This window comes from Thamnophis sirtalis, unplaced genomic scaffold, assembly GCF_051295495.1.
Source record: "Thamnophis sirtalis isolate CommonGarterSnake01/CBP01778 unplaced genomic scaffold, rThaSir2_p1.2 scaffold_1, whole genome shotgun sequence".
Taxonomy (NCBI): domain Eukaryota; kingdom Metazoa; phylum Chordata; class Lepidosauria; order Squamata; family Natricidae; genus Thamnophis; species Thamnophis sirtalis.
This window is the reverse complement of record NW_028261381.1, coordinates 147,025,257-147,038,404: the sequence shown is the minus strand read 5'-3', so window position 1 is coordinate 147,038,404 and position 13,148 is coordinate 147,025,257. Positions and strand designations below refer to the sequence as shown.

Sequence of the window (13,148 nt, the reverse complement as noted above, 5' to 3'; positions counted from 1 at the left end):
AGAAGGTTATTTTGTTTGGGTTAAGATGGGAATTGATTAAAGGTTAACTTGCATACAATACTCAATAATCAGTGGGGCTCATTTTTATCTTTTTTTTAAAAGAACTGGTTAGAAAAACAATCTTTTAACAAGTTATGAGCACAAAATGTTCCATTGGTTAAAAAAAAGCTTTATTGAAATGCAGTATTCTTTGTCTTCGCATTCACTGACATACTCATTTCTTCAATCACTCATCTGACTCTCACAACATCTGAGTAGAGAAGTTCCACTGGAATCTTTTATTTGGGGTCTTTTTTATAATCTTACCAATTGTTGGGCCTTGCACAATGTGATTTACACATTGCTACTTTAAATGTTTGCCTAGTCAACCAACATCCTCATTCTTCCAGGATTTGTTTCTCTAATCCCAAGAGTTTGTTTTCCTATTCTCAGGACTTTCATGCAGCAATTCTTTGCTAAGATGAGGAAGTGTGTCTTTCTTTTCCAGGTAATGGTGTCTGGAATTCTTTTTCAATGACCCTGACTCTTCATTTAAATTTTATCACTGACTTTTTTTCTCACTCCTCCCTGCTTTTCTGGGATAAGCTGATATAATATCAATAGCATTTAGACTTATATACCACTGCATAGTGCAGGGGTGTCAAATCAGGCCTGCAGGCCAGATCCGGGCCACAGGTGCTAAGATCTTGCCTATAGGGCTGCCCTGGAAACAGTGTTGGACCGCCCTGCGGTCCCTCTGCCAGCTCCACTTTCACTGACAGAGGGTTGCAGGAAGCCGTCACAGCCAAAAATGGAGCTTAGGAGCCCATTTTCGCTGTCAGAGTGCTCGGGCCATCACAGGTGCCACCAACAAGAGTGACATAGAGCTGGCCACACCTACCCTGGCCATGCCTACCCTGAGGTCAAACACAACCCTGCCCCAACCCCCAAGGTCAATACAGCCCTCAATGAAATCAAATTTGACACCCCTGCCATAGTGCTTTACACCAAACTCTAGGAACGGTTTATATGTTTTCCAGTTTAGTAGTGAACTATTGTTTCTCACAGTGTCACAATGCTGGGATTTTTTTTGTCTGAAGTTGAATCTTTCTTTCCTCAGAATGAATTATATGGGACACTGTGCTGCATTTGCTCTTTTTCTTTAATCCACATGTAAAGATTAGATCTTATTTGACCCTCATTCCTCATCTTTTTTTCTTATGGTTTTATTTTTTTTCTGCCAGCTCATGCTTTAATTTTATGAAAGAAAGTACACAGCATCTAAAGTATCATCAAGAAATATAGCTCAGCAAAATCTACATAAGGACACAGTGGTAGAGAAGAAAACCCTTCTTAAAGTGCTTTGTAGCGAAATAACTACAGGGCCAACAAATAATTAACATCTATGGAACCTATTAAGATGATTTGGGACAGGACAAGGCTCGGGACAAGGAATATTCACACTGACTGCTTTCTGCTTAGAAACGACACTCTCCTCGAGTTCATGTATGTACATGAAAAGTAGTCTATGGTTGGGGGGAGGCAAGTGGTGAAAGAGCCGGACAATGCTGCAAATTCTATACATGTTTGGCTCTGACGCCATTCACTTGCAGCAGTCCTAATAGAATTTTTCAATTGGTCAAGAGCTCTTCAAAGAAAAAGACTTTCCATCCTACTTATAGAAGGCAAAACAGTTTTATCCTACCTTATCACTAATTCCATCACATGCAAGCATTTTCCATGACCCGGATTCATTCATTCATTCATTCTACTAGTCCTGCTCTTACTTCAGTCACAAGGTTAATCCGTATTTATTTAGTCATTAAGTAACAGTAAATAACTGATTAGGTATAGGGAAACAGCCATCAACTAAGGACGGCACTATTCATAGAACATTCACAGAATATGTTAAAACACTCCCAACGCCTCACAACATGATTTAACTTTATCAAACTAGGCCAGTGAGGTGTATCTCCAAGTCAACAACAATATGCACAGATTTAATAGTTTGTGCTTTCTAAAGCTCTTTTGCTGCCAGAGGCCTGGGAGAGAAGCCTTAGTTGCCTTGTACTCTAGCATCAGCACGAGGGAGGGGAAGAGGAAAGAAAGACACAGCTTCAGGCAACAAAACAAAACAAAACACCAGCACTGTGACACTGTGCAATAGAAGAAACAATACTTCATTACTAAACTGGGAGAACATATGAAATACACACATGTATTCTGGCAGGTATGTGACTGAATTCACACAAGTGCTAGATTACTTAGCCAAGGTTTGTTTAAGTCATAATCGGCTGAATTGGCATCCTAAGCAATGTCATTGTCAGGTTCCGATGTTAAAGTGAGGGGAAAAACCCAAAACCACAGTTCTGAATTGAGTATTTTTTATCTCCCTCACAAACTCCGGCACGAACTGACATCCATTAACAGACAATTCAAAGTCAGGACTAACTGTCCAGTAACTGTCCCACCTTTTTAAACTGTTCCTTAGCTCTGCCCACCCTCTATTCTTCCCTAAGCCAAATCAGTAGCCATTTAGCATGGAAGCCAGCAGAGTTCCATCATCAGCCCCACTCAGTTCGCATGCCTGCAATTTTGGTTTCAGCCTTTTAGCCGCCCATCAGCTGTTCAGTGTTGATGTCAGCAGTGGTGACAGGTCTGTTGTGGGCTTTGCAGTTGGGTGGGTTTAGCGTCTTGGTGGCCGTGTCCCTATGTAAAAGGCAATCTCTGCTTCCCGGTTCCCCACCGAAATGGCAGCCCTGGGTTGCCAGGCACACCAGGGCTGACAGTCATATTTTATGGGCAACTGTGCTTGTATTCACAAACATGCTACAGTTAAGTCAAATTGCATTCTAATTTGGGATGATGTGGGAATTAGGTCAATGTACACTTATCACTGAATGTAGCACCTGCAGGGAAAACTGCATCAAAGCTAAATATATTTGTTCAATGTTGACTCAGAGTGATATATCAGTCAACTTTAGTTTGATAAACAAAACTAACCATAGGTTAGTAAACTGTTCTGACCCTCTCCTCCGTCCAGTAATGAAAGCCGAGACAAGCTTAATTAGAATGTCCTTTAATAACAAGACCAGAATCTCAGTGGCTGAAAGCCAAGCAAACAAACAGATAAGGACCTTGGCAGCAAGTCCGACAAACCTTGGCAGCAATTCAGACAAACCTTGGCAGCAAATCCAGCCTGCCAAGTTAGTTACGTTCTCTTTAGTCAATGCGTTGACTTCTGCAAGAAGAGTGTGTCACAAGCAGTTTTTTTTATAGTCTGGAGAGAAGCCTAATGACCATCAGCTGAGTGCAATTACCTCCTGTAATTGCGTAATTGTTCCTGACACTGAGTAGCTCTTCAATGGCGTGCATCCAGGAATAACTCACTGCTGGCTTCTGGATCACTCTCCCTTGTCTCCTCCCCACTGATCCAAGACTCAGGCGCCACCTGGTGGCCAACCAGTCTCTCTGTGCCCTGCTCAGAGTCGGAACCCTGTCCAGGGTCCTCCACATCCTCCAGGGCCAACTCATAGGGCCCTTCGCTGTCGGAGTCTGGTGGCAGCTCCAACGGCTCCTGCAGGGCCACAACAGGTTAGTAAGCTATAGATCTAATATAGTGAAAGGCAAAGCATCAATTGCTTATCTGTTTGCTTTAGAATGACTGAGTTCATACCATATTATAACCATAATATGAAATACTTGTTTATGGCTTAGGATGTAAATTCAGTCTGGGCAATTTGTAGATTATGATTTACAGATTAATATGTTGGGGGAACCCATCCCACTGGGTAATATTTAATAAATCCATTATTTTAAAGGTGTCCGATAATGTTATATCATACACAGACAATCTGTCTCCTCAAAGGCACCTAGAGAAAAGAACATAATTTTCACTGTCCTTAAATGTACTGCAACAGAGTAAAATAAACAAGTGGCAACTACATCTGCTCTTGAAAGTTACAGATTATGCCTCGCAGAGAAAAAGGCTGAATAAAGCATGGTTAGCAGAAATGAGTATGGCTCTATATCTTCTATAGAGCCGAGGTGGCTCAGTGGTTAAATGAAGCACTGCAGGCTACTTCAGCTGATTGCAGTTCTGCAGTTCAGCTGTTCAAATCTCACCGGCTCAGGGTTGACTCAGCCTTCCATCCTTCCGAGGTGGGTAAAATGAGGACCCGGATTGTTGTTGGGGGCAATATGCTGACTCTGTAAACCGCTTAGAGAGGGCTGAAAGCCCTATGAAGTGGTATATAAGTCTAACTGCTATTCTCATTGTTTTAAATGTAATATGTAATCTCACACTCCTCATCCCAACCCTATCTTTCAGACAAGGGAAAAGATTTTGAGGGGAAGAGATTCAACTCTTTAGAACACAAAGCCTTTATTTAGCATGGAAAGGGTATGTTATTCTATGCAGAATAGCTTCTGTCAATAGACAGGCAAGACGACTTCTCTGGGCCAAGAATCTGATGCAAAGAGTCTAGTAAAAGTGTACCATCTAGCGGTGAAAGGAAGAAGAACATTTTGCACTCTATCTCAAATCTTCTCATTGATCCACTATTTGAGGGACTGCCTCACTCCATTCACATTAGGTCCAGCAGGAAGGACATGTTCCAGGTCCCATGTATTCAGGAATGCTATCTGGTGAGGCCCAGAATCAACCCATTCAAGGCTTTTCTCCCATGGGAATTGGTTACAATTCCCAGTTTCTGAGAAGTGAGAGGGACTGAGTTGTAAAAGCAGATTCTTCATGATGGCCCCGTCACCCCAATGAGATGTTCTGAGATTCCCATTTTTAAGGATATTCCATAGCTTGACATTGTCAACCCAATCAAAGGCCTCCCAAGGATCAATTACCAGTAAATACATCTTGACTTATTTGTTGCATTATTTGGTTTTACCTAATTAACCAGATTATATTAGAAATGATTTTTCTTGTTCCTCAGCCTTTTCTAATTCAAGCTTGAACATTTTCTTTTCCATATCGGCAGTAGTGTACTGGAGTCAGTTCATACTAGTTTGCGAGCCAGTTAAGAGCAGAGTTAAATCAAGATTCCTGGTACACAAATTAGCTGTTCAGCAGATAACAGCAAAATATGGTGGAGGCAATGGATAGAGATTTCTTTTTGCACAATTAGTTGTAAAACATTAAGCAGCATACCACTGCATATAGATTCTAATCTTGTTGGATAATGCTACATATTTGCTAGCATGTGGAATTAAGTGTGTGTGTGTGTGTGTGTGTGTGTGTGCATGTGCACATGACTTCAAGTCAGTTTTTTACTTCGGGAAACAGCCTGGTGGAATTAGAACTGCCTTAGCCCAGTGGTAGTCAACCGGGTCCCTACCGCCCACTAGTGGGTGTTCCAGCTTTCATGGTGGGCGGTAGGGGTTTGCTGTAACTCTGCTTTATAAATTTTATAAAGTAAAGTTACTTCCCTACTTTATAAATCACCATTACTGTGAAACTGGTGGGCGGTTAGAAAATTTTACTACTAACAGAGATACAAAAGTGGGCGGTAGGTATATAAAGGTTGACTACCCCTGCCTTAACCACTACATCAAACTGGCTCTTAATTAATTATGTTAAATGCCCTTTCTTTAATATTGATAAATAGACACATATTTTCCAATCTGTTGGCCAATCTGACTTCATCTTCTAGTACTAGAAGTTCTTGTGAGTAAAAAGTAACTTCAAAGGTTCTTGCAAAGTAAAGAATACGTTTAAAGGTACTTTGGGTACTGACATTCCCCTGAACAGAATTTCAGTATCCCCATTCCACTTTCCTTTCATCTTCTCTAAATCAGTTACTATCTTGACAACTGATACCATTCAGCATACCAATTGAAGATGAGAACTTGTCTCTGAGTTTGGAAATCTTTTGTAAGATGTTCTTTGTTTTTTCGTTTACTGCATCTTTTCTAGGAGGACTACCTATACTGTACATCTATTCACATCTGAAAGGGCTGTGTTCAGGGGTGAAATTAAGCAGGTTCTGACCAGTTCTGGAGAACCAGTAGTGGAAATTTTGAGTAGTTCGGAGAACCAGCAAATACCACCTCTGGCTGGCCCCAGAGTGGGGTGGGAATGGAGATTTTGCAATATACTTTCCCTGTAGTGGGGTGGAAAAGGAGATTTTGCAGTATCCTTCCCCTGCCATGCCCACCAAGCCAAGTCTACAGAACCGGTAGTAAAAAAAAAATGAATTTCACCACTGGCTGTGTTATAAATAAGTGAAGCCCTTCAGATAATACAAACAATCTAAAAATCTAGTATTATATCTAAGGTTTTTTTTAAATGCTGTTTTTGAAGAAATGGTTGTTGGATTCTCAGGAATGAGAATTCGTTGTATACATGATGTACAATGACAATAAAGGCTATACTAGAATGAGTCAGCAATTAGGTAATGTCATCATGATAGGATGAAGATTCAGTGATTTTTCAGATGTTTATGAACTTCAGCTTTAAACAGCCTTGTTACAGCCTTTTTTGTAACATCGCTGGCAGACTATACACTGCCAGCCTTGCTTTATTGGTCTTGAAACTTTGTACCTTTATTTCTCTGTACTGTGTCTGCAGCAGCGGTACTTGGGATCCCCTGACAGAAGCCAATAGCTATGGTTCTATGACACTCACATACTTACCTATTCTTCATGGCTTATTCAATTAATATAGTTTGGGGAATCTGCATGACAAGACAGCTAGTCCCTGGGATTACATATGATATTTTAAATCATAAGCAATTGGACTGAGCAGGGCACCCTAAAGGAAAAGGATTTTAAAAATGTCAAGATAACAGCTATGACCATGTGATTAAAGCTATTCCCCCTTTAAAATATCTATTACATGATTGTGGGAACCATCTTGGCTTTTTAATTTTTTTTTCCTGGGGATGACCTGGGGCTATTCATGCAATATGAGAAGACAGAATGTAGTTTATAGTTTAGGGTGTCATGCAAACACAGCCAACAATGGTATCTACAAGCTGTGCAGTAAGTTGCTCAGTCACGTGGATGAGAAGTTATTAAAGTTGCTTCCTCCAACCCAGAGCAACAGGCATCCAGACAACCCATCGGGACAGCACAAGCATCATCAAATGAGGCACCTGCCATTACTTGTCCCCCATGTGGCTGCCATGTAAGTCTTCTTCCTCAGCGGCAGCAGTCCTGCCATATTGACTCCCTTAGAATTATAGTTTAATATTTGCAACCATTTTTTCTAATGAACGTTCTGAAAGCTTTAAAAATCCCTAAAAAGTCCTTCATTTCAATTACCCCTACCCCTAGCCTGAAGCATTCTCTGTGTGTGCACATGCATATATTCAGGTAGTTGACTTAAAACAGTTATTTAGTGACCATTCAAAGTTACAACAGCACTAAAAAAAGTGACTTATGACCATTTTTCACACTTATGACTGTTGCAGCATCCCCATGGTCATGTGATTTACATTTAGATGCTTGACAACTGACTCACATTTATGACGGTTGCAATGTCCCGGGACAATTTCATTCCCTTTTGCAACCTTCTGAAAAGGAAAGTCAATGGGGAAACCAGATTCACTTAACAACTGCCGTTACTAATTTAAGAACTGCATTGATTCACTTAACAAATGTGGTGATGCGGCGTTGTCGCCACACTGGAGGGCTGCTCATGTGTCCTTGCCTAATCAAAAGGAAAACACCAGACAAAATTCCTCGGGATGAGCAAAAAGCCTCGAATGAACTTCGAAGGGCTCTTTTATTAGAAAAAGTTAGTTACAGCGTCATCAAAAAGGAGCGTATCAAAAGGCATATATAATCACACATGGTACAAGTAAACTAATGAAAAATCACAGCATTCTACAAATAAACCAATAGAAAATCACATCATGGCAAAGGGTGGGCAAAGGGGGAATAGAAAGTTACAGCACAGCATAGGTGGGAGAAAGGGCATGTGTGGGAGTAGCTGGCTCACATATTTCATTGTTACATGAGGCTGCATAGTGAGTCCTGACCGTTAGGCCAGAAAGATGTTTCTGGTGCGATGTTTTTGCATCCCTGTGTATGTGTGTTTCAGGCAGCAGAAACTGCCCTGCACACAAACACCCGGAATGAATTCCAACATGGTGAGAAAGGTTGTAAAATGGAGCAAACTCACTTAACAAAAGTTTCACTTAGCAACCTAAATGTTGGACTCAGTTGTGGTCGTAAGTTGATGACTACCTGTACTCTGTGTGTATCCCACTGGCTCAAGGTCAGCCTTCCATCCTTCGGAGGTCAGTAAAATGAGATTGTTGGGAGCAATACTCTACAAACAGCTTAGTCTAAGTCTAGCTGCAAGTCTAAGTGCTATTGCTATTGCTATCTGTCTGTCTGTCTGTCTGTATCATACACACCAATCTCCCTCAAGGCATATATGCTGTTGCTATTCTTGTAAATCTTTCATCTTTATCAGGCTACAGTAATTACTATGCAACTCCTGCGCCCGCATGTGCATCCTTATACAGCCACAAGTTGAACAGGTCGCCCGCACCAGGCCTGCAGCCTCTCCTCGCTTTCCCCGCGGATACCCCCTTCCCATCATTTCAATTACATGTCTATCGTTGCAAACCCCCTTCCCACCGTCTCCATTCAAGTCCACGACACCCACGGGCGAGGGCGACTTCTGTCCCTCCCTGCCTACGTCAAAGCTCTGGCTGCGCTCTGGTTGGCTCCCGGTGTCCTTAAAAGGCGACGAGCGAGCTGGAGGGAGCGCTCGAGTGGCTGCCAGAAGCTGCCTCGTAGGAGAGACCTGTTTGCCGCGATGTCGGGCACCCGGGCGGCTGTGGCAGCTGCCAACGATCGCGCCTCTCGCACTGCCACCGGCGCTGTTCTCGGCGTCGGTTTGAAGCGGCTGCGAAGTGAGCCGGGCGGCAACCGTGCGACTGTAGTGCTGGGCGCTCAGTGGGGCGACGAAGGGAAAGGGAAAGTGGTGGATCTCCTGGCCACCGAAGCCGACCTCGTCTGTAGGTGCCAGGTGAGTAAGGGCTGCCCCGGGACAGGAAGGGCATCACCCCGACCGGTCTCGTTGCCTGCTAGTCTGGAGCCAGTTTCCCAGCTCGTTTTTGCTGCTGTGGCTTTCAGGATGCCCTTGTTCACCTGCGCAGGTGAAACGTCCCTGGAATGTTTGAACACTGGTGTGGATTAAGGTGCAATGGAAAAATAAAGAAACAAGGGCATACTGAAATATTGGTAATTACATATTGCTTCTCTGTTCTGAGTCTTCTTGTTTCTTTTATTTCAAACGTTTTTTATTTCAAAATTTTATTTAAAATTTTATTTTAAAATCTCCTCCACATTGTCCATGCATCCTTCTCCTGAGCTCTTCAGAATATTGGATAACGTAGACCATCATTTCCAGATACTTTATCCAGTTATGAGTTGTAATTGTATAAGGGAGAGAAATGGATTTCCCGACTGGTGGGCCTAATGTGTGTTTTCTTAAACTTTCTGGCAATTTTTTCCCTGTCGCTAGATAGTATTTTCTGTTTTGTTCTATCCTGGCTCAAGGGCTGGTTTTGTTCAAAATTTATTTCATTATTATTATTATTTTCTCTTTTTTTCTGTCTTTGACTTTTGTCATATCTCTGCAACTAACATTTCTTTTGGCCTTTCTTGTAATCTTCATAGCAGCTTTGTGAAGTGGGCTAGTCCAAAAATGTACCATTGGTCTAAGGCTACCTCTGCACATAATGCACTCCCATAATTTGAACTAAGTTCATTTAGTTTAGTTTCTGTCATCTGTTTCCTTTTTTTCTTTTTCTTTTACTTCTGATGCATGTCTTTCTTACCCATGTCTAGAATGAAGCTGCAGTAGAAAGGGAGGGAGGCTTTTTAAGACTGGCTGCAGACTAAATGTAGGGAAGTGGAAGGGAAAACAGTTCTGGGTTATAAATAGAAATAGCTGAGCCTTGGTGACAAATGACATAAGATCTGGAAGTACAGACAAGCATGATGAACCTACCAAAACTGTATGCGTCTGGAGAGTGGCGCATTTGTCCGGGTGTCTGGTGACGGCTGTCTGCAAGAAAGGTTGAAGGTGAGCAGAGGAGCATAGTGGAAATTTATTAGGTGTTGCTTTGGACTCATTGGCTTCATACTTCTATGCTATGATACATTAGTTGAAGCCAACCTTGATCACTTGATCAACGTTTGTATGGGAAGTATGTCTCTCTGAGTCCTTGGATTTTACGGAATATATAAGTGTAGCCCTGGAGGGATGCTGTTTCAGTTTGTTCTGCAGTCCCAGGGGAACATACTTTTTTTTTTCAGACTGAGTTCATACAATGTGCTAAACCAAACCAAATAAATTCTACTGCAGCTTGGTGTAGTTTGTAAGCAGCAGCTTATGGCAAGACCTTGTATGAATGTATTCTTTTGTAGTTGAAAAAAATGTGACTTAGCATAATGTATGAATTCAGGCTTGGTGTAGTCTGCCCCATACGTAGGATTATTGTGAAAATGTATATTGCCCTGAGCAGTTTGGAATAATTGTGAAAGAAAGATTAAAGGTAAAGAACTGAACTCACATATCTTTTTGCATAGTTTCTCATATGATCATTTTTCGCCATCATGCAATGCCTCAGTGGCTAAGACGCTGAGCTTGTCAATCAGAAAGGTTGACAGTTTGGCAGTTCGAATCCCTAGTGCCACGTAACGGAGTGAGCTCCCGTTACTTGTCTCAGCTTCTGTCAACCTAGCAATTTGAAAGCATGTAAAAATGCAAGTAGAAAAATAGGAACCACCTTTGGTGGGAAGGTAACAGTGTTCCGTGTGCCTTCGGCATTTAGTCATGCCTTCCACAGCGCTGGCTCTTCAGACAGCGCTGGCTCTTTGGCTTTGAAACAGAGATGAGCACTTCCCCCTAGAGTCGGGAACGATTAGCACATATGTGCGAAGAGAACCTTTATATTTAAAGCAAAAGAGTGCAAAGTACCAAAGCGGACAGTGTATGTGTAGGTGTGCCACATACATATGGCAAGACTTTGAATAATAAACATGACTACATTTCATCTAGTTCTGCATTCATTCTGCTTTAAATTAATTGCAGGTTCTCATAAATAAGTTACATTTATTTTATTTTATTGTTTTAAGATCTAAAACAATTGTTCTGGAGTTATTCTAAGGAACTGTATGAATAATCTAGTTCAGTCTTTCACCACCCAGCAACATACCTTACAATATACCTAAAGCAGCTTTCCTATCTATTTTCTTTGATTCAAATTAGATACGTGAAATATCTGCTTATATTCTAGAGATTGGTTCAGAATGGGAAGCTACCATGTGGCAATGGATGGAGTAAAACAGCATGTGGAAAAAGTAGTTGAACATTTTCTTCTGTGCTTTCGCTGCCATGAAAATTGCCAGCAATTTTATAGTTGTAAAGAAAAGTTAGCATACACAGTATCTTCCAGGGCAGCATTATGAGATTGTAGTAAAAATGAAGAGAGCACCTAGTAACCTTGGATGATCTCAAAAGCTAAGCAGGGTCACCCCTGGTTAGTACTTGGATCAAAGACAGACATGAAACACCAAGGCTTAGGATAGACCAGGAAGTAGAAACTGTCCCAGCAGAAGGCAATGACAACCACATTCCTCTTCCTGACAAGACAAAAAAACCAAACACCATGATCCATCTGTGTAAATCATTAAGTCATGTACAATGCAGTTCATGTGCAATCTGTTCTTGGTCTGTGTTTTTTAGACAGCCGTTCTAAAACAGGAATGGGGAATTTTGAGTATCAAGAACCATCCTTTTTAATTTGGGGGGGGGAGCTGGGTGCTGGCAATGTGGCAAAATAGGTGGGATTGAAGCTCTAGTGAGAAGTGTGGAATTTGGGGGGAGGAGAGGGTTTTTGGATGTCTACCTTAACATTCCTGTTATAAAATGTTTGTGATGCAACATTGGGCTTTGGGATTCACTTTTAATTGCTTTAAGTCAGGGGTACAAAAGTGATTCTTTTGAAAAATAGAAGTCTTTGCCAAGCAGGAAATCAAAAAGATAACTTCTGGCTAACATTTTGTTTTAAGATACACTGTTTTAAATGCAGATGATAACAATTTTTAAAACCTACAACTCAAATGGAGAGAATCTGTTGGTACAAATGAAATTTAATAATTGTGATACAATTGTTTATCTAATGTGGTGTTACCTACTCCCTCAAATAATTTTAGCATTTCAAATAGCTCCAGAAAAAAAAAATCAACACGAGAGAACAGTGTGGAACAAAGTTAAAATTCCTAAATCTTGTAGGCTAACAATATAGATAACTCACTTAGTCTACAGGTGTAATCCAGTCTTTTGGGGTCCATATTTGCTTAGTGTAGAGCGCATTGATGAATGGGTGCATTTATTTGATAAATCTGATTGATCATAATTGGGCTTTCTCTTTAGTAAGGAGACTGAAGTTTTAGATTTTGGCTTTGGCTTTCTGAGGATCATCTGTTTGACCAATGTGGGAATAGAATTGTGATTTGACATGACTCAGTTCTTGCAACAGTACTATGATTACTTATTATCAGCTTTTTAAACTGACTTATCTTAAACTGACATGACCTTATATAAAATGAATCAGAGTAGTAAAGAATTGAAAAAGGAACTGGGCATGGCAGTAGGGGAGCAGGTATGAAGTGGGTAATGATGACTTTGATTTTAAAAAACATATGTTTCAAGCTTTTGTCTTTGGATGTAGGAACCTTAATTTTGTTAGTAAAACTAGAATGACTAAACACTTTAAATAATGTACTACATTTTAAACATTCTTATTTATTATGACCTGCTTTTACTTCAAAGTCTCAGAGGTTTCTACTCATGTTAGTCACATGTTGATTCTTTCTAGTCCTCAGATGCAGTGACAGATAACGATTGGTGAATTTTATGACTTAGTAGGAATTTATTTCACCACTAAGTCCAATAGATTCTTGACAGCTTACAAAATCTAATGCAGAGTTGAAACAATTAAAAGCAGACAAAACAAGATAGCTTGGATTAAAAACAGCCACAATAAACTATGACACAACAATCTCTCTCATACCCAAATACATTAACCCCAACCTTGGGAACAGAACCAGGTTTTAAATGTTTTTCAGGACCCCCAGGAGAATGGGCGCCCATCCATACTGCTGACAGGATGCTGTTCCAGAGAGCA

The 13,148-nt window shown here is 40.9% G+C and overlaps 1 protein-coding gene across 1 annotated transcript in view; it reads left to right on the top strand.

Moving 5' to 3' along the window:
* The first annotated feature begins 8,728 nt into the window (after window positions 1-8,728).
* ADSS1 (adenylosuccinate synthase 1) overlaps window positions 8,729-13,148 on the top strand; it is a 30,474-nt gene continuing 26,054 nt past the window's right edge. Inside the window, exon 1 of the mRNA XM_014073372.2 lies at window positions 8,729-8,977. Within this exon, the coding sequence (XP_013928847.1) occupies window positions 8,765-8,977 (213 nt within the window). The 5' untranslated portion in view covers window positions 8,729-8,764. The remainder of the gene's footprint in view (window positions 8,978-13,148) is intronic.